Raw genomic sequence first — 24727 nt, 5'->3', positions numbered from 1 at the left:
CAGCAGCATCTGCTCTTATATAACTATCATTAGCTTACAGCTTTAAGTGTTTAAGGTATGTGCTAACTAAAAATAAAGACAAGATGAAGTTTATTAAATTTTAATGACAATTTGCAGATTGTTTCGTGGAGTTTAATCTTGCTTGACGTTTATTCAGCTGTGTAAAAACTATAACTTTAATCTCAGCCAAACCGATTTACTCAGGAACAAATAAAATACTAAAAAAAAAGCAAAAAGCAATAACATTTTTAAGTTATCTAAGTGACTTATATATCATGTTTAACCTGAGTAGCGAAAGACGGCGGTGGGTTTGAAAACGATTTGCCGGGAGTCCGGTGTTCTCACGGCTCTAGTGAGCCTGCCCCCGGCTAGCTATCGAGCTAGTGGGTAACAGACGTCTCCGAAAACGTCGGAGCGCTTTTGAAAATATGTGGTGTCTGATAAACTGAGCAGATATTTGAGGTTTACACAGCTACATTCTCGCCTGAAAATATGTTAAACGTTTATTTTGTGACCCAGAAAGAATAATAAGAGTAATATTAAAACTAACTAGCTGCCGCCATTGTTGGAAACTGAGCTGGGCCGCGCTATGAATTCTGGGACACAGCTTCTTCTTCTTCGGGGTTTAACGGCAGCTGGCATCCTTGTACATGCAGTGCTGCCATCTTCTGTTTCAGTCCGTTATTACACTCTTAAATCCTAGCTATCATTCCTGCGTCTTTTGTGATCTTACAAAGCTTCAAACGACCGTCGACTATTAAATCAGTCGTCGACGATTTTATAGTCGACGTAATCGTGACTAGTCGACTAATCGTGGCAGCCCTAGTGGTTATATATCAGTTTACTCCATTACAGCCTACTGTTGGGCTTCACAACACTGAGGTGAGCACAAGACCCTTGGAAGTTCATCCTTGCTATTGACAATATGCTGGTAGACTAAGCAAACCTAGCAATGGGACATACTGATGTTAATTGGGAAGAATGGTTATTTAAGTTTACTTTGAATGGTTGCTGGTCCCAGAGGTGCTGGTCTGAGTAAAACAGCTGAAATACTGGGATTTTCTTACAACCATCTCTTTGGTTTACAGAGCATGTTCCTAAAAAGAGAAAATATCCACTGATCAGAAGCTCTCTGGGTGAAAATGTCTTGCTGATGCTAGAGGTCACAGCAGACTGCCAGGAAGACTTCAAAGCCTTAGTCTCAATCTACTGGTTTTTTGAAAATGAACTTTTATTTAAAATATTTTTGATACAAATTTTCTTTTTCTAAAAAAAAAATAAATAAAAAAAAAATACATTCCACATTCTGAAAGCCAAACAAGTTCTAAATTTGGTACTAGTAAGGTGTAACTTATGAAGTAGCCGATGAGCGTATATGGATAATCAAGTACCTACTAGGGCTGGTGCTACTATCTGCCATTTGGCACATAGGTGTCTGACTAGATGGGTAGTAACCGACCAAAAGCAGCGCACAATTTTGGTGCTTTTTTCTGCTTTTTTTTCTGAGATGTCATACACTTTGGATTCTAGCCAATCATTTTACCTTTCCAAGGATAGTAGGCGGGCCCAGGTACGTACGTTCTTTTAGAGCAGAGCTACAGATTAAAAATGCCCAAGGCGAAGCGGTCAAAAGTCTGGCTGTACTTCACAGCAAAAGATGCAAACTCAGCAGCCTGCAACAAGTGCTTTAAGGTGATACTGTGCAAAGGAGGTAACACCTCGAATCTGATGAAACACCTGGCGACGCATAGCGTTTTTTAAAAGCCGAGAAATGCACCGTATTTGATAGCTTGCTGCGAGACCTCACACCGAGCACATCTACTGCGGGTGTGGTGCCTGTTATCGGAACCCGGAGTTAGCAACATCCCCCAAAAACCCGAAGAGGAGAGTCCTGGCCCCTAGCCCTGCCAGTGTAGCAGAAATGATGAGGATGATGATGCAGCAGCAGCCGTTCTTCTCTGCGTGAGTAGCTTAATGTTGTTCGTGTGTAATTTACGTTGAGTAGGCTAACCACGTTATTACATTAATGCATGTAAGGTGAACTAGCAAACACCGTCATAGTTACATGCGGCTGTCTTCTTGTTTGATAGAGTGATACCATATAGCCCTATAGCGCAGAAAAGGCTAACATTGTTATCTTTTTACAAAAAAAAAACAAAAAAACAGCTAAACATGAGAGGTTAGACAAAGTTTGTGTTTTCCATTGTTTAAGCACCGGTTCCAACCAAAGGAGGTATGTTGTATCAACAGAAAAGGCTAACTTGGTTATCATTTTGCAGAAAAAAAGAGACTCTAAAAATAAAAACATAAGAGGTTTTTGGACAAAGTTTGTGTTCTCCATTCTTTAAGCACCGGTTCGAGCACCGGCACCGTTTCAAAAGTACCGGTTTGGCACCGGTATTGGATAAAACCTAAACGATACCCATCCCTATACTTGACTGTTATGGAAAACAACTAAAACAGAGGCGAGTCTGTAGTAGTGGAAGAAGGCTAATAGAGAAAGCATTCATCTCTCTATCCACCAACTGCCTTATTCATCTCTTCTGCCCTAATAACTGCTACAGGAAGTCTTTCATAGCTCATTAATATTATTATTTTTTACTACTACGATTATACCTGGTAATACGCTAAAGAGTATTTAAAGAGTATATAGCTACCTAGCTTACCAATTAACCTAACCCCACTAACTGCATGTCTTTGGATTGTAGGAGGAAACCGGAGTACCTGGACAGAACCCATGCAAACACAAAGAGAACATGCAAATTCCAAATAGAAGAAAGACCTTGGTCAGATGGTGAATTTGAACTTCTTGCTGTGAGGCAGCAGTGCTAACCACCGCACCACCATCCTACATACATGCATGCACATGCACACTATACTGAAATAACTCTACCTTACCTTCATGGACGGTCACCCCACAGTTGTCACACTGAATTATTTCATCTGCATCCTCGCTGTTGTCTCCCAGACAAACGCAGCAGATGAGAATGTGTTGTGTGCTCCAGGTCTGGGACCGATCCAGCAAAGCACCCTGGGGAATCAGGGAGCAGAGTCAGAGTCACAAACCCAATGACTGACATTCATGGAAACGGTTGAAGTTGATTCTCTTGAATTTACTATGATGACATCAAAACCTCTCATTGGATTGCAGGCATTCTATGACTCGTGTTATACTTTGGTATTATGGAGCACCAAGCAAAGGTGCCAATGTAAAAGCCAGCTGCCTTAAATTTAGTTCAGCTGCAAATAAGCTGAAACAAACTTATGGTATTAAGCTCTTAGATATTACGGATATTAATAAATGGTTATTTTATTTTAGATTATCTCTGATTTTGGAGCAGGCGTCAACAACACTCCTGAAAAGTTTCTATTCTTAATAGATAAAACACTAAACCAGCATATAAGAGAAGAAGAAAACAGATTCCCATGATGCATTTAGTATTTTCTTTTTCAGTCACCTTTCTCACTCAATATGTGTTAATAGACCTCTGTCTCTCATTAACAGTCCACGTGACTGATCCCTCCCTCCCTAGAGCCTGGTTCTGCCGGATCGGTTTCTTCCTGCTTAAAAGGGAGTTTTTCCTTCCCTGTCACCAAAGTGCTGCTCATAGGGGGTCATGTGATTGTGATGGGTTTTTCTCTGTATTATTGAAGGGTCTACCTTACAATATAAAGCAGCCTTGATGTGTTGTTGATTTGGTGCTGTATAAATAAAATTGATTGAATGTAAAAAGAATTTTAATAAATGAACAATAAAAATTACATGTTGTTATTAACAAGAGTTCAACCATCCATCCATCTTCTTCCGCTTTATCCGGGGCCGGGTGCGGGGGCAGCAGCCTAAGCAGAGAAGCCCAGACCTCCCTCTCCCCAGCCACCTCCTCCAGCTTATCCGGGGGAACACCAAGGCGTTCCCAGGCCAGCCGAGAGATATAATCTCTCCAGCGTGTCCTGGGTCTGCCCCGGGGCCTCCTCCCGGTGGGACATGCCCGGAACACCTCACCCAGGAGGCGCCCAGGGGGCATCCTTGTCAGATGCCCGTAACCACCTCAGCTGGCTCCTTTCGATGTGGAGGAGCAGCGGCTCTACTCAGATTTGGTGTGTTCATGGTTATGAGCTTTTGTACATGTTTGTCTGCATGTGACTGCAATGAAAAGAGGCCAGCATACAGTATCAGCATCCTAGTTTGCCCTGTACTTTGATGCAAAGCTTTTGTGTTGCTAAAAACAAGATGTTGCAATAGTTTTAAATTGTGTTGATAGGCCAATATTTTTAATGATTTGTTCGCTTTTTCCTCATGTCAGAGTTTGTTGATCGGGTGTTTTGTTCAACGCCTCCCACTCTTTTTGGGTTTGTTTTTTTTTTACCCAGTAAAGGTTTTAATAGTAATTACAAGAATGTTTTGGATGCTAGAACTGTGTTTTCCTTCACTCAACCTGAGCTCAGCGTTTCATAATGACTCTGCCTCTTTGCTCTTTGTGGTGTGTGTGTAGGTGGGCTCCATCTCCACATTAATCCTCTGAGCTCCGGGTGTAGTTGGCCATTTTTGACTTTTATCTTTTTATTTCACCTTTAAACACGGGTATTATGCTTTTCAGCACAACCATGTCTGAATTTACAGTTATTTTCTTTATTTTGACAAACACAATTGACCTAAACTCACATAAAAACAAAACCAATCGTAAAATCTGAGTAGTTCGATTTTAGACTAATAAAAACCACAACACAATTTATTTTCCTAACTTGATATATAAATTGTAAATTTTTAAAACTTAAGCACAAATTTTGCAAACAATAAAGTTATACATAATATTTACCTAGAAATGCTGCCATGCTTTAGGTTTTTTTTGGGTTGTTGTTTGGTTTTTTTCCACAACCATTTAAAACTATTTACAAAACAGGTGCCACAAAATGATGCCACACAAATTATTTTTGCCACTCAAAAAAATAGTTTCTGTCCACACCAAGACAGGGTAGCACATCACGGGCCTGACAACAGATGGTGTCACTCCTCCTGTTTTAGACCCGGAGACAGCGTTGACATTGCATCATTACATCTACCTTTGGTGGCTTTTTGGCTACCATCTGTGACATTCAGTAGTGGAGTCATTGTTTTGACACACAAAACAAAGCCAATAACTACACTACTACACAACACTACACACGTGCAAAACTTCCCCCTCTTCCTAAGCAATCAAATGCCACGTTACAATATAATTTTTTGATTGGTTGACATGACGCATTGTTCCACCAACAGAGAAGGGAGTGTTCATCCTGTAATTAAGGGTGGCCATTCAACAATGGTGTTCATCAAAAACATTTTATTAGTTATTATTATTAACAATGTTTATTTGGTTTGAACTGCTTTTTGAAATGTGTCTGATCTTGTACTCACCTCGCTGCCCTTTCCCTGGGACATGCTATCATTGGTCAGTTCTTCATCAAAAGCACTGCTGCTCTTCGTCTTCTTTTTGGACTTCTTCGCTTCTTTGTCACTATCACTGCTACTATTAATGTTGTCCTCACCATCTTCCTTGTCATCATCATCATCATTGCCGTCGCCATCTTCGTCATCATCATCATCGTCGTCGTCATCATCGTCATCGTTGTCATCGTCATCACTAGCACTTTCACCACCCTCTTCATCTGTGCCTCCTTTCTGAGAGTTTGCTTTGCCTTTCTTCTTTCCTGCTGTGGGTCTCCAGTCATTATCATCTTCACTATCGTAGTCGTCCATCTCGTTCAGGTCTTCCATGGTGGTAAAGTCCAGAAGTGGGCGGTTCCTGCGGAAATTCCATTTCTTGGGCTCAGCTTGAGACTCTTCAGCATTTACATTGTTGGATGCAGACACTAAGGAAGATCCAGTTTCAGCAGCTTCAGCAGGCTCTGAAATTTTCTTGGTCTTGCGTCTGCCTTTGGGTGCGATGACAGTGGGAGTGTCTTTGGTGGAACTGTCTGACGATTGCTGCCGTTTGCTCTTCTCCTCATCCTCAGTCAAGTTCTCCTCAGCAGCCAGGTCTTTGGTCTCCTCCTCATCTATGCCATCATCTGCTGAAGCAGCATTATCTGAATCACTTTCTGAACCGCCTGCACTCACTTTGGACCCTTCTTCATCACTGCCATTGCCTGTGCCCTCTGACCCTGTCACAACAGAGAAGAAAGTGTCTGTGAGATCACTGAAATGTCTGGGTGTTTCTCCAGCAGAACCCACAATGTGGAGGAGGGGGTCTGTTTACAGTCAAACTGGCATTAGTGAACTTAATAGCAAAAAGTAAAGAAATTTGGGACCCACAACTTCATTTTCTTTAGAAAACAGGCAACATGTAAATAAACAGGCTTTCAAATGGAATAACATTTACTGTCAAGAAGCATTCTCACAGCACAGAAATAATCAAACAAACACAAATTTCTCAACTTCATATGTATACACCTCCTCAGTGTTTGTTTTGACTTCTGTGGTTAGGGCCTCCTTTGATGTATTTCTTTTATAATGCCCAACAGGTCACGGCAGATGCCCACCCTCCCCGAGCCTGGTTCTACTGGAGGCTTCTTCCTGTTAAAAGGGAGTTTTTCCTTCCCACTGTCACCAAAGCGCTTGCTCATAGGGGTCATTTGATTTCACAGGACTCTGTTAAATTCTACAAAAAAACAAAAAACTAAGTACACCCTTACTGTTTCCACAGGAATTAAGAGGTTAAGTAGCAGCCAGGTGCTACTAATGAAATTAATTAACTGATCATCAGCAAGGGTGACTACCTCTGGAGCATTTAGGTATCTGTTAACACAATGCCACAATCTTCTCACAAACGACATGCCAAATTCACCTCAAGATCAGACCAGGCAATGCTCAAGAGAAACTGCAAAACACCCAAAACCTATATCTCAAACTCCACAGGCACCAGAGTTAGGGTGTGAAATTTTAAAGTTCACGACAGTACAGCTAGAAAAAGACTAAAATCAGTGTGAGTTGTCTGGAAGGGTTGTCAGAAGAAAACGTCTTCTCTTTTAAAAGAACATGTTTTAATTCTACAAGCTCTCACATATTGCGACATAATTACCTTCACAGTCTCTGCCCACATTGAAGTTTTATGTGGCAGTGGGCTGAGACTGTGCAAATCAAGAAAGAAGTCCCTGCTTCAAAATCAGCATCTAAAGCTTGACTAAAATTGGATCTCAGTGCAGCATTTGATACAGTTGACCACAACATATTACTCAAACGACTGGAGAACTGGGCAGGTCTTTCAGGAACTGTACTAAACTGGTTCAAAACATACTTAGAAAACAGGAAATACTTTGTATCAATAGGTAACTTCACATCTGAGCAGACAAGTATCACATGTGGAGTTCCCCAAGGTTCCATCTTGGGACCCCTTCTGTTTAACATTTACATGCTCCCACTGGCACAGATTATAAAGAACAACAAAATAAACTACCACAGCTATGCAGATGACACACAAATATATATCACAATGTCACCAGGAGACCGAGGCCCTGTACAGGCTCTTGGTAAATGCATTGAGGAAATTAATGACTGGTTGTGCCACAATTTTCTCCAGCTAAACAAAAACAAAACTGAGGTAATAGTCTTTGGCGCCAAAGAAAAACGATTACAGGTCACCAGAGAACTTCAATCTATACATCTAAAAACCACAAACCAGGCGAGAAATTTGGGTGTAGTGATGGATGCAGACCTAAACTTAGAAAAACACATTAAGACAATAACAAAGTCAGCTTACTATCACCTCAAGAATATTTCAAGGATAAAAGATCTGATGTCTCAACAGGACCTGGAAAAACTAGTCCATGCATTCATCTTTAGTAGGCTTGATTACTGTAACAGCATCTTTACAGGTCTACCTAAAAAATCAGTCAGACAACTACAGCTCATTCAGAACTCTGCTGCTCGAGTCCTCACTAAGACCAAAAAAGTGGACCACATCAGTCCAGCTCTGAGGTCTTTACACTGGCTGCCTGTCCGTCAGAGGATAGACTTTAAAGTTCTGATGCTGGTCTATAAAGCTCTGAATGGTTTAGGACCAAAATACATCAGTGACCTCCTGACCCAGTATGAACCTTCCAGATCCCTCAGGTCATCTGGATCCGGTCTTTTATCAGTTCCCAGAGTCAGAACCAGACACGGAGAAGCTGCATTCAGCTTTTATGCTCCTTATATCTGGAACAAACTCCCAGAAAGCCTCAGATCAGCTGAAACACTCAGTTTATTTAAATCCAGGTTGAAGACTCACCTGTTCTCAGCTGCATTTGAATAAAGCACCAAATCCACACTTTTAAGCTTAAATTTCAAAACTTACATTTAACTACTGATTTTATCTACTGTTCTGATTTTATCTGTTTTGATTTTATATACTGTTTTGTTTGTTTGTTTGTTAACTAGTTTGTTTGTTTGCTTGTTTTAATCAATTTTAAATCATGCTTTTTATTTGTTTTTGTTTCTAATGTCTCTGTAAAGCACTTTGAATCACCTTGTTGTTGAATTGTGCTATACAAATAAACTTGCCTTGCCTAAAATGTGCAGCTGCTCACATGGGCATCATCCTCTAGTATAGAAAGATTTGGAGGAATTGACTTCCTCCAAATTCCTCAACTTCATCTAAAATCAAAAGCTTAACAGTTAAAACTGAGATGCAACGGCTTTATCCAGCAGGAAAGTTATTCCAAACACACATCCAAACTAGTTTTGAAATCGATGTAGCAGGGTACAATAAAGTCTGTGAATGGTCCGCTCAAAGCCCCGAAAATAACCCTATAGAAAATTTCAGAAAATCATCAGAAGAAAGCCTAATGTGATATTTTTCAGATTTTTGAAATTTAGGATTATTATGAACCACAGATGACGAAATTCATAAAAAGAAAATTACACCGGAAAGTTTCATTCCAAAATTAGTGACTTGTGCATAAGAAAATTAAAATTCATCATTTCATATGTTGTTTTATGTAAATGAAATATTGGAGTTAAATTATTTTCTTTTATTTTCTAATACTGTAAAGTCATAGCATTTTTATTAAATTTTGCGCAGCATTTCAACTTTTCTAAAAAAGAAATAAATAAATAATTAAATTAAATTAAATAAAACAGTTTTGCATTTAAGTTAGCCAGCCAAAAGCTTATTAGTCTCAAGCCATTTGGACTGTTCATTTCTGAACAATAAAAAACTATGCATGTATTTAATACTGTTAGACATCACAAAGGCCATACTTACCTGAAGCATCTCCTACTTGAAAGTCACTGTCATCTGAACTGTCATAATCCAAGGCATCAAGCAGAGAGGCAGCAAGTGGTTTTACCTGCCGTCGCTTTAAACTGCGGTCCACTACATGGGGGAGTCCCAGAAACCAACAGACAAGAATGCAACATTTGAGTAAGATGTCATGAGCAGAAAAACACAGCTGAGAAGAAAAAAACTATAAAAAGCAGATAAGCTTTGCATGTTTAACCATGCAAAATTGTTTTTACTTTATTGCATAATGATCATTATAAAGCATAAAAGTGATAATATTTTATTTGATAGTATTTCAAATAAAATTGGGCTATGAAAAGGAGATGCTAGCAGGTGGTTATGTGCCCATATGTAAAGTGCAGCATTCTGTACTGCTGACCATAATATATTATTACAGCGATTACAGCATGCTATAGGTATTATAGGTACGCTGCAGTGTTTTGAAACATATCTGTCTAACAGATGGAGAGTCCTCTTCACACACTAAGGTTAATTATGGAGTTCCACAAGGTTCTGTGCTAGCACCAATTATTTTTACATTATACATCCTTTCCTTAGGTTGTATCATTAGAAGGCATAGAATACATTGTTGCTGTTATACAGGTGATACTCAACTTTATCTATCCAAAACAGATAACACACACTATTTAGTTAAACTAAACTGCAGGAATGTCTCAAAGGTAGGTAGATGACCTCCAATTTTCTGCTTCTAAATTCAGATAAAACTGAGGTTATTGTGCTCGGCCATAAAAAGTCTTACAAATATGGAATCTAGCCTCTGGATGCCACTACCTTTAAAGGCTGTGCAATAAGCTGTATGTTTTACGTTCAATGGATGATGATCTGATTAGTCGACTAATTGCAAAAATAATCGGTGACTAGTCGACTATCAAAATAATCGTTTGTGGCAGCCCTAATAACCACTTGACTTTAATACCATTTAACCATATTCTGTTCAGTGAATGTCAACCTACAAAGAAAGAAGACTGCTGCTCCTACATAATTCTGCTTCATTTAAATAATTTTTGGTCATCAGACCTATTGAGTCAAGGTCTTTCTGATCACAAACGTTTCCATTACAAAATCCTGTTTTTACCCATTCTTCCTGTGCCAAAATGATGACTGTATTTAGATAATAAAAGTCTGGTTTTAGTCGGCCTGTCAACACAATTTAAAAAAACAGGTATGTAGTTTGAAGTCTACACTTTCACTACACATTGAAATGGGGAGATTGCAAGGGCGCAATGCTGCAATGTCATGTTTAATAGGTCATTTGATACCGATGCTACTCTGATGGGTATGTGAGTTAAAGCCCTTGTTATAGGAAGCAAATGCTTGTCTCCTCTGCTGCTTTGCTTTGTATACACAGTCATAATAAAAAGGAAGTACATCTTCTGTTCAGTTCAGTTTTGCATGGCAGGATATACCAGGTCTTAAAATGAGGTAAATACAATCTGAGATAAGCAACGGTACATGGGATATTACATCATGTCAATGTTTATAAAAAAAAACCCATAAGCCAATCAGTGCCAAAATAGGTGAGCAGTGCATTTATCATGCACTGCTCACAAGTACTCCCTGTGATTCAGTAGCTTGTAGCACCACCTTTAGCAGCAACAATTTGACATAATTGTTTCCTGTATGACTTAAACACTTTCTCGCATTGTTATGGAGGAATCATAGTAAATCAAGTAAATGTATTACTGAAGGTGCTACTGACATGGTAAATGGACTGATTCTTATGTAGTGTTTTTTACTCTCCTGGAGCACTCAAAGCACTTTAATGATATGACATTCTCACCAAATGTTGGTAACAACCCATGCAATCCACACATGCAAAGAAATCAATACACAAAGTCCATAAATGATGTGTAATAATGAGAAATGACACAGGGAAAAACCTTTAGAAATGTAGTTAGTTCGACAACTGGGGATGTGTTCAATACTGATTTGCTTTTTACTGTAATGGTTATTTGAGAAATAGCAGTGTAGGGAGGTATTTATTTATGTAAATACGATGTGGTAACATAAAAAAAACCCTATTCAGGCATCTATCTGCTCTTTGATCTTATATCGTTGTTGTATTATTGAATCTTGAACTGTAACAAAGGACAAGGAGGGAGTAAACTTCTGTCCAGCTTCTTCAGCTGAGTGAGTGCAACCGCTTGGAAGCAAAATCAATGACTTAGTGAGTCATCTCTTTTGAATTGGAGTTCTCGGAGAAATACACAATTAAGGGTGGCCATGCATACACTCTCATTCAATTATTTCCCCTCTTGTTGTGCTTTAAAGGAAGATTTAAAGGGAGCAAGCAGAGCTCATTTTAAGATAAACGTGTAGTTATAAAGCTTTCAATGGTGCTATAAAGCATTTTTTTTTTACTTCTCTAAGTTGGTTTGTTAGTCTTGGGCACTCACATGTACACAGGTTATTTGATCCATTATCCTGGCAATGACATGCCTGCTGGATTTAAAAAGTGCAACTTTTGTTGTCAGGACAGTCACTCAAATGGGCTGAGTTAACCTTTAACCTTGAAACACCAAAAACCTTTGAGGTAAAAGCAAGACCTGTTCTACCATCTTGGACAGTCACACTCTTTACCAACACAAACACAGAGTAGTGAAGGATAAGAAAAGTGCTGATCACCAATTCTCCATAGGCATAGGCAGACACAAGATATTAAGAGCTGGTCTTAAATTTATCTTGTTCATATTCCTGGTTGATATTTTCCTTCTCTGGGACATGTTTAATCTCCAAAAAAGGACACAGAAGGGAAGCTTAAGTGGTTTGCAATAGAGGTTGATAAAGAAGAGGACATGGCAGCCCTTGCAGCCAGTTCTTATCGTCATCTGGAAGGACAGATATGGTGTTCATCTTTCCAGACTGTTAAAATATTGAACTTAATTGTAGAAAGAAGTTGGGCATTTCAAATACTTGTGAATACTTGTGATTGCTTGCAGTCACACAATTTCTGATTCCAAAAGACTGTTTATCTTATTTGAAAAGTATTTTCTTAAATATTGTTTATTTTTATGGCTCTAATAAAGATGTTGTATCATTTCTTCACAAAGTCTAATCTTTGCATCTGTTACATTAACAATCTGCTAAGCTCAGAACTCAAAATGGGTGATGACTGTTGCTGTACTGAACCCCATAATAGATCGATCTGCCGTTTCTCCTAATAACATCGTGTCACTGTACGTTTAAAACAGTACATGGAAGTGTGTGGTCTTTGCGATAATTGAAGGTTGCACCATCCAGATCATCAAGAATAAGTCTTAGGTTGGGCTTAGACTTGGGGAGAAGCAACCTGTCTCTGAGTAGACTCCTTTGATTATTTATGACCACATGCGGAGGATGTTCAGCATCGTCCATAATGTCCAGCAGTTTCTTTAGTGTCGTCTTCTCTGCCACTGTCACCAGAATGTCCAGCTTCATGCCGGCCACAGAGCCAGGCTTCCTGATTAGTTTTTCCAGCCTGGATGAGTCCTCCTTTGCTGTTCTGCTCCCTCTACACAACACAGCATAGAAAGGTACACCGGCAACCACCGACTAGTAGAACATCCACAGGAGTTTCCTGCAGATGTTGAAAGACCACAGCCTCCTGATGAAATAGTCTGCTTTGGCTTTTTTTTTTATACAGGTGCATGACCAGTCCACCCACAGTCCGAGGTACTTGTACATGTTGACCACCTCCTTAACTGGCACTGCACCTGGTCTGGACCTTCCGAAGTCCACAACCAGTTCCTTGGTCTTCAATGTGTTGAGCTGCAGGTGGTTTCTGTGACTCCATGTAACAAAGTTCCTCACCAGACTCCTGTACTCCTCTTCCTGACCATCCCAGATACACCCCATGATGGCTGTATCATCCGCAAATGTCTGAATATGGCGTGATTCAGAGTTATAGCTCAAGTCAGAGGTGTACAGGGTGAAGAGAAGGGGGGACAGCACAGTTATTGTGGTGCTGACCACAGTGTCAGACGTGATGTCCTTCAGCCTGACGTCTGTTGAGTTTTTCCTGGAGCAGACGGGGCTGGATTGTATAATAGGCACTAGAAAAGTCGAGGAACAGGATCCTTACCGTGCCTTATCCTGGTGCGAGTGAGCTCTGTGTAGGAGGTACAGAATAGCATCCTCCACACCGACATCTGCCTTGTTAGGCGAACTGTAGTGGGTCCAGGATATGTTGTACCTGGGGCTGGAGGAGGTTGAGAAAGGGCTGCTCTAGAGTCTTCATAAGATGTGACGTCGGTGCCACCGGTCGAAAGTCATTTAGCTCATTGGCCCGGTTCTTTTTGGGGACCGGAATGATGCAGCATGTCTTCCAGAGGGTGGGCACTCTCCCCAGTCATAGACTGAGGTTAAAGGTTTGTTGTAGCGGCTCCCCTAGTTCAGCAGCACAAGCCTTTAACAGCCTAGGACACACCTTGTCTGGGCCTGCTGCCTTCCTGGAGCGAAACTTCGGCCATGTCCACACTAATACATTTTCATTTGAAAACGTTTTGGCCTTCCGTCCACACTGAGACAGCATTTTTGGTCAAGGAAAACGCAGCGTTTTGAAAACGCAGCGTTTTGAAAACGCTCTCCAAAGCGTATACATTTGAAAACGCAGTTTTCGCGTTGCAGTGTGGACAGAGAACCCTTTTCGAAAACGATGACACATTTTAGTTATGTGATGCAGTCATGTGACCAATTAACCTAAGATAGCGGAAGGCATTATACAGCAGTTGTTTTGTTGGCGCTCAATTATTTCAGCCATATTAAAGATTAATATCAGTTTGTACATGCACCAAATAGCTTTTCTTCAATTTCTTTAATTCTCAATCGCTTTTGCAACTTTGTACTTTTGTGTTGCTCGCAGCAACAACGCCACCTCATCGTTAGTCCATTTAAAAACCTCTGTGCCTTTCCTTGGCATTTTGCCGGGATGTTTCAGTTTCCGCGGCAGAAATGAGGCAGATCGAATCGTCTTGGTTTCACGCATGCGCAGTACTGGAACGTAAGCGTTTTCGGCCTTTTCAATGTGGACGCACAACTCTGTGCAGAGGGGCTCTGCAGTAGAGGTGGGGGCGGGGGTTGAACTCACTGAACTAACACAACAAGTCCCTCAACATGTTTGTACTCTCTGCTCATGTTGCCTTCATATTAAATAATGTTTTGCTTTTTAAAAAACTTATTTAAAAAATTGCACTCAACAACAAACAAATCCTCCCTAACATAAAAAGTCACTTTAAGGGCCAAATTTGAGACCCCTGCTTTAAGACATTATCTAATACAGAACATAAATATCTCCCTTATGCAGATGGTTTGCCATTAATCCTTCAGGACCCCATTCTTCCTTGCCGCAAACATTTAAGGTTAGAGAGAAGTCTCCAGCTACTCTCTGAACTGGTCAAACTCTACCATTTTACCTCTTTCCACCAGTTCCACCCTAAATATTCTGGGATGAAGGTTAGGATCAAAGTTCACAGTTCAATTTCTTGAATACTGACAACTTAAAATCTGTTATCCTATACTCCAAAAAATTCATAAAAGCCTTACTCTCCAAACTCTCCAGACTCTTAAGGAAATATCAGCAGTTATTAAAGTAGCACTACTCAATGATACATGTGTGGGAAGGCTGGTAATATTTTTTTCTCTCAATCCACCCATCTGTTCTCTTCTGTTTACTCCATTTCGGGTTGTGGGGGTGGGGTGGGCCTTAAGTATTCTCTTAATTGCTGGGTAGGGTCAGCTGTACAAAAGGTGTGACGCCTAAGGAGGGACACACCTATATAAATTGAAAATCACACCAGGCTCTACAAAGGCCGTAACTACTGTATATTTGCTCTCTGAATGGTGTTTTTTATAGTGATGATGTAAAGCAATACTTTCTAATCACACTGTCTAGTGGTGGTCTGACTGGTGTCTAAAAACATAATGATGTAGTTTGATTTTGAGTTCATACTGGATCAGTAGGGGAAAAACAAAACACCTGCGCATTCAAGAATAAATACTTGAAGAACGAATGCTATGCGCCCTTGCTAAAAAGGTGTAGTACTCTTAACATACTGACTCATTTCAAAGCTCACAAACTATTTTTTTAAGATTAAAACAAAGGGCTTTAGGTCAGAGATGAAAGGTGAGTTGTATCTGCAGTTAAGACTTTACTACTTTAATTATTGTACATTTTTCAGGGTAAAAGAGTTTCAGATAGCAGACCGTATATATGGGACCCCTTTACTGGAGTGGACGGCACTAAACCTCTGTACATTCATCAAGTTTGGCTGATGAAAAAAATGCCTCTTGTCCTGAGATTTATTTTAATTTCATACATGGTTATGTTACAGTGATAAAAACACACGAATAACTATTTATCAAACTTATGAACTTAAAATGAACGTACTTTTCCAAGTTTTTCTAGAGATGGGGTTGGAGAAAATATTTCCAGTATACCGTAAATGAGCATTATTATTGGTAAAAAGCAAAATGTATAATTAAGTGAAAGTTATAAAAAAATACATACATTTCACAATACCCGTGAAAATGAGTTTATATTTTATTCTGTAACCTTGTACACTTTCTTTTGATGTATTTTGTGTTTGTGGAACATAAACAAAGCATTTTTTCATAAAATGTCAATATAGTTGAGCAGTTCTCTCGGTGGTTCAGTCAACTCTACCTTTTTTTCCTGCAAAGTCCATTTCTGACAGGGATAATCTTCCTTCAGGGATTATGAAGCTATCTTGTAGTCATCACTTTTTGTCAGCTTAGCTCATATTAGCTAGTAACCCATGGCTAAACGGTCTGAGCTTTGTATCTCAGTTCAAAAGGAACACCAAAGATTTGTGGCACGGTTCAACTATTCATCATTTAAACCAGCACGGTGGTTGTTCACAAACCCCAGTTTCAGAGCTCAATAAGGAAAGACGAACTGCCTAGATGATCCTTTTTTTTAAGCCTCCTGCCCTTGGTACATCTTGTGGGGGCAAAATTGAGGTAGAATACATAATAGTGGTGCTAAGGGGTAACAATAGATTGTGAAAACAGATTGTCCTATTCTTTAAAAAGGAAAAGCTGCAGTTGTGCCTTAATTGCACGAGTGAGTTGATTCCATGGAAAAACCAGAGGCCTGTTTTAAAATTTCAGACTAGAGCCCCAGCAGCCTCTGAAGAGCAGATTTCAGAATTAGTGATTCACCATGGCACACAGCAAATGGTCTCTCAATCAGAAAAGGACGCGCGCCCACCAAACAGTGTAGAGCTGAATAAACAACTCTGTCTACCCCAGTATTTGCTTTTTATGGGCTGTCTGACTCCCCAGTGTGGCATGCAGAACACTAAGTTTTTGATTTTTGAGTCTTTCCCATTGCTCAAAAAGCCCAAAGGCTGCTTGACTGAATTAGGAGCTGGAGTGTTATCTCCCTGACAGAGGGAGAGTGCTGATTGCTGTTCTCATTGGTAGTAAAGCGCACGTATGCCTGGTGTAATAGCAGCCATAGAAACCACATCAGCCAAGTAATTGTTTAGGCAGCCTCAGAAAATTAAGAGGACAATATTAAAATGTGTTTGCTTGGCTTCATCCAGCTTCTAAGTTTTTTCTCCTGCAATGTTAGTTTGCTGGGTGATTTTAATATACATCCAGACACTGTCACTAATACTCTTATGAGAGATTATTCATCATCTGTTAATAGCTTTGGCCTGCAACAATTTATTGATTTTTCAGTCTCACTCTAAGGGCCGTATTCTTGATATTATGTGATGTATGCAGTGTTACTCCTCAGAACCGTATAGCATCTAATCTTTCCATATCTGGCCACAAGCTGGTATCTTTTGATGTCCATTTAATATTATCTAAGTCAAACTCTTTTCGCTCTATCATATCGCAATATTAAAAACATTGACATAACTGCCTTCTCCTGTAGAACTGACAGACAATTGATCTACTCCTGATAAACTGGTGTCTTACTACAATAATGGACTACACAGTCTACTCAGTACTTTCCATTGAAAACTTGGACTGTCTATTTCATTCACTCTGCTCCTTGGTTTACTCTGGATTTAAGCAAACTTAAAACTAAAGATTGCTTGGAATGGCTTTGCACAAAGACTGGTCTTGCTGTCCATAAGGATATGCATCGTCAACACGTGGAATTATAGGGATGCTCTGTCTGCAGTCAAATATGAATATTATGCAGTACTAATGAGGTCTGGTGAAGGAAATACAAGGACTCTCTACATTAAATCACCTGACAATTTTCCACCTCAGGTTTACTGCACTGAGCATTAGAACATTTTTATAGCCTTTTTCAGTACTAAGGTTAGTAACTGTCAGCAGCTGGCTCTAGATAATTCCACATATGGCACACTGTATGATTTTAAAGAAATCTAAACCTTCTATGTGTTGCCTTGACCCACCTCTGACTGGCAACATCCTGTTTATCCTCTCTCTCTCTCCTTTAATAACTGAGGTTATTCACTCTTCCCTGATCCCTGGGTTTTTTCCTCTACCTCTTAAAACAGCTGAGATAAATCTAACACTTCAGAAACCCGGTGAACCTCAATAAGTACAGTTCAATTGCAAATTTACCTTTCAAAAATTCTTGAAAAAATGTTGTTGTACACCTTAATAACAGTCATTCATTTGAACAATTTCAGTCTGGTGTTCTGCCACTTCACACTACAGATGAAGTCCAGGACAAAATCACAAATGATCCACTAATGGCAACTGACTTTGGGCTGTTAGCCATGCTTTCTCTATGATCTGAGCTCTGCCTTTGATACAGTGTCTCATGATATTCTTTTAAAGAGATCAGAATCGGTTGACATCATTGGCATTTGCCTGATTTTAAACCATATCTCTCAGGTTGTAATTGGCAAGTACAGTTAAAAAAAAAAAAAAATCAGATTACAAGCTTGCCTGTTGTCAGTAATGTTCCCCAGGCCCTATAATCAAAACTGTTGCTAAATATCTACTGTCAGTTTGATTTATTTTTAATTTTTTAAGAGAGCAAAAACCTTTACCATTGATTAATTCTTCCCCTTGCCACGCAGGATAAAATCCTTTTTGAGGAGTGTTGAACTCCTTAGATAGTTCCCTTCCAGTATGTAGTGAGCACCATATTGGATAGTAAATATTCAATTCAATTTGTGGTCCATAGTGGGTTGCAAAAAAGAAGGCTAAATCCTCTGGGTTTCTTGCTGTGAAATCTACTGTGTGATGCAGGGTCTTCTAATCTTCTGCACACTTCGACAAAACCCTCAGGAAGTAACGACTAATCATTATCTGCAAAGGGTCTTATAGTCCCCTTCTTCTCTCTGCCTTTCCAGTACGACATGGCTATCACCTGATGTTGGCATCCAATTACTCGATGTAACTCGAAACATTTGATTTTGAGTCACACCTTGTTGTTCTCTTGTTGCGCTCTCTCTCCTTATCTCTGTATCAAAAGTTACTTCATTACTGTCGTCACACTTAGTTAGCATAGTTCACTTCAGTTTACATAATTTCAATGTGTTTTTTTTTTTTTTTTAATTTCGATTATACCCTATATGCAGTTCCCTGCATTAGCAGGCTAAGATCTACCATTGACATTTTTATAACAAAGGAGATCTTTTAGCTGCTGTCCACTTATACAAATGTGCACGGGAGGTGAATGTGTGAGGATTGGAGGAGTATAGATGAAGTGGACATGAGAGCATACAACAGAATAAAGCAACTTGTGGCATGTTGGATGACAACATTGGAAGTTCCCAGGAAGCAGGAGCACCTTTTGCATCTTCTTCTCATTTTGTTGGTTGCGGGTAGCTCTGGGTTGTTTCCCCTGATTGTGCCAACCAGAGCCAGTTATCATCTGAGGTAGGGCTGTGCGATATGACAAAAATCTCATATCCCAGTATAAGACATTAATCGTCCTGACAACGATATAAATCACAAAAATGTAATATTTTTCTGTAAATTCTGTGAATCTCGGGCAACTTGACTTGCGTGAAGTTTTTCCAGCTGGTGTAACCAATGCATGAAACTATACATTTTTAGTCATAAGTTGTGACGGCCACCATTTTCTTTCAAAGTTTGAGTCTAAGGTTAACTTTTAAGCACCTGATGGCTCTTTTTTCTCATCTGTAAACTCTCTGCATACTCTTTCACGTGATTCAGTTTATTTTGAAAAGTCTCAACAGGATCTTGAGCTTTATTGTGAAAGGTTTACATGGAAAACAAACAAGCGGACAGCAGAGCCACGTGATGGTTTTACCGTCATTGTTGCTAACGATAACATGTAAAAACAGGCGCTTGTCCGTCAGTAGTGTGGTTATTTTAAATATAAGAGAAAGAGAGAACTTTAAGAAATTAATATAGCCACTACAGTGACCATCAAAACGATGAAAAAATATTGTTGTAAACTGTTTATTTTACGACACCACAAAACAAACGATAGTGTAATAGGAAACAATAGACGTTTTTATATCGTCATTCAATATATATCATTATATGGAACAGCCCTAATCTGAGGAGCTGCTCTGCCAAAGTGAAGCAAGTAAAGACGTTGTCAGTGTGTCCTTGGAGCTCCTCTGTTAGTTGGCATGTGAACCAGTTTCCCTTTTTTACATTGTTTACATTTGTGTCTTAATAAAGGCAAAAGGCATAGAGATATGTCACATGGGCAGTGTTTGGTGTAAGGTGTTTTAGAGTTATACATTACTTTAATCAAAGGAGCTTGTTCTGTAATGCAGTAGTGTACTGCACTTGCTCCACTTGCGCTGACTTCAGCTCATTGCAGAGGAGGAAAATAGCCAAGCTAGCTTTTGAGGACATTACTTTTATTTTTTGCTGTGGGAAGCGTCAGGAATGTGACGGTAAAGTGCATACTGAGCCTGTCATTTAAAAAAAAAAAAAAAAATCAGAATTGAATCTACAAGGATGTGCAAAAACAGAATGCTAACATAAAGGAAATAGATAATCTCAGTATGATGTGAAAACTGACTGCATGCAAAGCCCAGCCAGGGACTGATTTTTCATCAGGAAACAAAAGCAGTGATTAGCAGTCACGTTGTAGCCTTAATTTCTGCTTGTGGTAATTTCCACAGTAGAATCACTGAAGTGATAGCTGTGAGCTGCTATTTGGACTAGTCCACAGTTTCACCTTTGCTGTCTTTGTTTTGGTTCTCTCAAAGAAACATATTTTGTGCCCTGATTAGGTTAGGAATTTGTGCTAGAGTAAATGTGTAGCCTAAGGTTTATATTATTAAATGCTAATGATGTGTCAGTGGATCTCAGACCATGTTACAGAGTAATGCAAAATTATCTTTTTTTTTTTTTTTTTTTACTCCTAACCTCTAACCTCTATGGCACAGCTTCGCATCTACCACATGTTTTGCATGCTGTGGCTCACAGGAGCAGTTTTCATTTGAATGGGATGACTGTTCAGTAAGGTTAATACTGGTCTTTGCTTCCAGGGTGTTACGGTGTGGACGGCGAGAGTGACTCGATTATGAGCTCGGCCTCTGAGAATTCAACAGAGCCTTGGTTCTGTGATGCCTGCAAGAATGGAGTGACTCCCAGCTGTGAGCTATGCCCCAACCAGGATGGCATCTTCAAAGAGACGGATGCTGGGAGGTGGGATACAGTGGCACAATGACCTGGTGGTCAGTTGCCATTTAGAAGATACAGCAAGTGGAACATGTTCAGAAACAAATAACAGCTAATGATCTGTGCTATTCAAAATGCTGCAGGGATCCAAAGACTGTCTGAACTGTGTTATATATTCAGTGCTGAGGAGAAAAGCAGGTTTGATTAAGAAGGAAAATAGAACTGTTGGAGGAATGGAGGGAGGAGAAAAGAGAGGAAGAAAAAGAGTGAGAGAAAAGACTGTGTTATGTGAAGCGTGGAGACTTCAGCCACGTTATCGCTGATAGTGCTCCTCAGCCAGGCTGCACACGAATTTACTACTTCAGTAGAGCATGAAAAACACAGCAAATTAAACTGTGAAGCGGTTGCTTGCTAGAGATGGATATCTTTATATTGGACTTTGGATTCTCTTGCCTAAAGTCCACATTTGAAACTGTCTCACACCAAACTGTAGCATGAGTCTGGGCCTACATAAATCTGAGTCAATTTCTTTTTGAGTATCTGAGAAACTAGTTTCATGATATTAAGTATCTTATTGTCTACACAAATTCTCTACATTAAATGCAAAAATAAACCATAGCCATGATTTATCAGTTCACAGCTTTTTGTGAAATCAGCATCCAGGAGTCGAAATGTTTAAAATGCTACTTGATTCTGAGCCATTTCCAATTCTGGATTTTTCTACCATTCTTTGTACCATTTGTTCACCAATTTTGCTTTTATTCTTTGATGTTTTCAGGTGGGTGCATGTGGTTTGTGCCCTTTATGTTCCTGGAGTGGCATTTGGAGACATTGATAAGTTGCGACCAGTAACACTCACAGAGATGAATTATTCAAAATATGGGGCCAAGGCAAGTTCTCTTTTTGCTCACTGATGAAGATGAATTTCAATGTAAATAGCGTTTATCGGCCATGAGGCCAATCCGTGCAAACACTGGGGTCGTACCATTGGTGAAAGGAGGAGGGGGGCAGGCGTTCGGAAGACAGCAAGTGTAGTGGTACAGGCAGTTACACGGCGAGACCTGCAAGCCAGATTTAAACGCAAGCTTGTCAGGGAAAAAATGAAGAAATGGGCGAAAATATAAAATGAGCAGCATCTGGCTGCATTTCAATGATATTAGTGAATTTCTAAAATTAGGAGGTGGCTAAAGTGAAGCCCAATTTTATTTTCATTGAGGAAAAAAAAGAAAAACTGGACAGTCTTTGTAATGAGCTGCCAGAACTTTTTCAGTAATCTTGCATCATGCTGACGAATTTTTTTGTCACAGCATCTTTTTCTTTATGATGTAGAAAAAGTTAAATTTGTAACTTCTTTACATTGACAGAAAGGAGAGTTTCACTGGTCCCGCCCACTTATGATCAGAGAGGGCTGAGTTTGACGCCCATGAACTAGAGGCTGTATTCAGACATTTTTCTTGCAGCAAAACTGATTAAACACCGGAAATGCTCTACTTACAGTAATCATTATGATCAGTAATGGGGCACAATTTAAAAGTGGCACGTTCCACCCCTAAAGTTGCTGAAGTTACCTGTTGAGAAGGCACTTAGTGGGGGCAAAGTTCCAAGGAACAAGTTTGAGAAATTCGGCTTTAGAGCTTTTCAGCTAAAGTTTCGTCAGTCTGAACTGATGTATAAGCGAGGTAATTGTGCTAAATACAAGCGTTAAGGTGAGGCTGATTTATCATGTAAAACCTGAAAGCAGCTTAAGTAGAAATTCACATGGAAGCGTCAGAATTTCAGTAGATAATCCAAAATATCAGTCAAAATGAAAACCGGTTAACAGTGAAACAGTTGCATACTGGCATTTTTGAAAAAATATTATGTGTTATTTTTGTTATGAGCAGGAGTGCAGTTTCTGTGAGGATGCCCGTTTTGCCAGGACTGGTGTGTGTATCAGCTGTGATGCAGGAATGTGCCGATCCTACTTCCACGTCACCTGTGCACAGAGGGAGGGGCTTCTGTCTGAGGCTGCAGCGGAGGAGGTAGGGCGACCTTGTTGGCAGCTTAACAAAACCAGCATTATTAGTGAACGTTCTTCCCTCAGAGAAATGAAGAGTCCATGAATATGCAGATATTTCCCATTTAAATACTTGGGTGGTTGATTGGTAACAGTTGATTCTTGATATGTCATTTACACCGTACAAATACGTTTATTAATTTAGCTTCAGTGGTTGTCATGTCAGAAGTGTTAAAAGGATGTTTTAAATTCAATAATACATTAGTCTGCTCAGCAAAGAATTATGACTTTTTGTGTAATGACTATTGGCTGTGCAGCTCTTAAAACAAACCAACAAACAAAAAACTAGGAAGTGAACTTGATGCTATAAATTTGTCAGCTCAATAACAGTCAGCTGTTAAACAAAGCGGTGTTAGCTGTTGAAACTGTAAGCAGCATATGTGTAGTGACTGGCAGAACAAAAAACAACTGTTTGGTCTTGGGTTTGCACAACCTATGCCTGTTGCTGCAAAAACTATCATAACTAAACCAAAATGTCACTAAAAAGTGAAAAAATAAAATAAAGTTTCCTTGATTCCTGGAGGTCTCTAAACTGAACCTCTTGCCCTGTGTTTGAACCATCCATCTGGGGCTGCAACGATTCAGCCTTCGATGCTTCGTTTAACACACGGCTCTGCAGCGTGCAGATGTGTTAAACTATGTAAACGCAAGTGCTTCACCCACATTTGCGAAATCTGCAATACAAACATATTTAGGAGCAGTGCATGAATAAAAAGTTTGACAACATTAAGCGCGCACAGCCTGCAGTTTTCTTTTGTTTTGTTTTTTTAAACAAAAACATTAATAACACAACAGCAGCAGTGATGATGACTCTGGCAGTTTAACATGGAGCTGGAGTCTGTTTACACGCAGCAAAGAGGAGGAGCCATTACAGAGATGTGAGCTCAGGTTGAATGAAAGAAAAATGTGTTTCCAGCAATCCTCCCTGTGATCACCATTTAAACCTTTACTGGGACAAAAGTGAGCAGGAGTCCTTGATCAAAGCACCTGATTAACAAACTCTGATGTGAAGAAAAGCAAATTTTGAATTTTGAATTCATTTATTTATTTAAAAGGGACAGTGCAGTTAAACATAGTTCAAGTGCAAGACATGAGACTGATGCACCTAGGTTTATAGCTACTGCTAATTTTCAACAATTGTCCCTTGTTGGGCTAACAATCTAAATAAATACATATTACAATAAAACATACATTTTCATAAAACCAAATTACATCATAAATACAATTACAATTTAGAGACAATTTAAAATAAAATTAAAATCATCAGATAAAATGACTACAACTTTGGTTTCCCTTTAACCACACTTTAGATCCTTTACATTGAAGGTTAATGTCTGTAATTTTGTAGCTGCTCCATCCACCGCTGTTTGTTGTACACAGAGAAAAATCTACAGTAAGCCTACAGAAGTTTATTTATTAAAATATGCAGATGAACTGTTAACTTGGTCTGAGACCGTGTTTAAATTATACAGCTTGCTGACCATCCTATTTTACACAAAGATACCTTCCAACATTTTTTCAGATTGAAAGTGAAATAATATAATATATTATGTTTAAATAAATACGATTAATGCTTAAAAGTAAAAATACAAGTTTTCTTCACAAGCCCATGAAAATGGTTTGACACTGAATTAATACTAATATCATGTCTACTTTAAGTCATAACTTCTTGTTTTTAGCAGCACAAAGATTTTGCATCAGATGCTCATATACTTGCTTTTCTTCATTGGAGACGCCACATACTCCTCATACTCATACTTTAAATACTTACAAACACAAACTCACTCATTCACGTGGACACGCAGATCCACATGCAAAAAAAATAATCCACATGAACACACACTGTCTACTTCATCTAGTAGAT

General features: G+C 39.4%; 1 protein-coding gene across 8 annotated transcripts in view; it reads left to right on the top strand.

The window, feature by feature from the left end:
• The window catches only part of phf14 (PHD finger protein 14), a 144934-nt gene that overhangs the window by 11139 nt on the left and 109068 nt on the right, over nucleotides 1–24727 (top strand). For all 8 annotated transcript variants that reach the window (XM_042228923.1, XM_042228921.1, XM_042228922.1 and 5 more), the window contains exons 5-7: nucleotides 20675–20834; nucleotides 21586–21697; nucleotides 22691–22828. In XM_042228923.1, coding sequence (XP_042084857.1) covers nucleotides 20675–20834; nucleotides 21586–21697; nucleotides 22691–22828 — 410 coding nt within the window. The remainder of the gene's footprint in view (nucleotides 1–20674; nucleotides 20835–21585; nucleotides 21698–22690; nucleotides 22829–24727) is intronic.

This window comes from Haplochromis burtoni, unplaced genomic scaffold (assembly GCF_018398535.1).
Source record: "Haplochromis burtoni strain Fernald_Lab_line unplaced genomic scaffold, NCSU_Asbu1 Contig_366, whole genome shotgun sequence".
In the NCBI taxonomy this organism is placed as follows: domain Eukaryota; kingdom Metazoa; phylum Chordata; class Actinopteri; order Cichliformes; family Cichlidae; genus Haplochromis; species Haplochromis burtoni.
The sequence above is the reverse complement of the archived record's forward strand: the minus strand, read 5'-3'. Positions and strand labels throughout refer to the sequence as shown.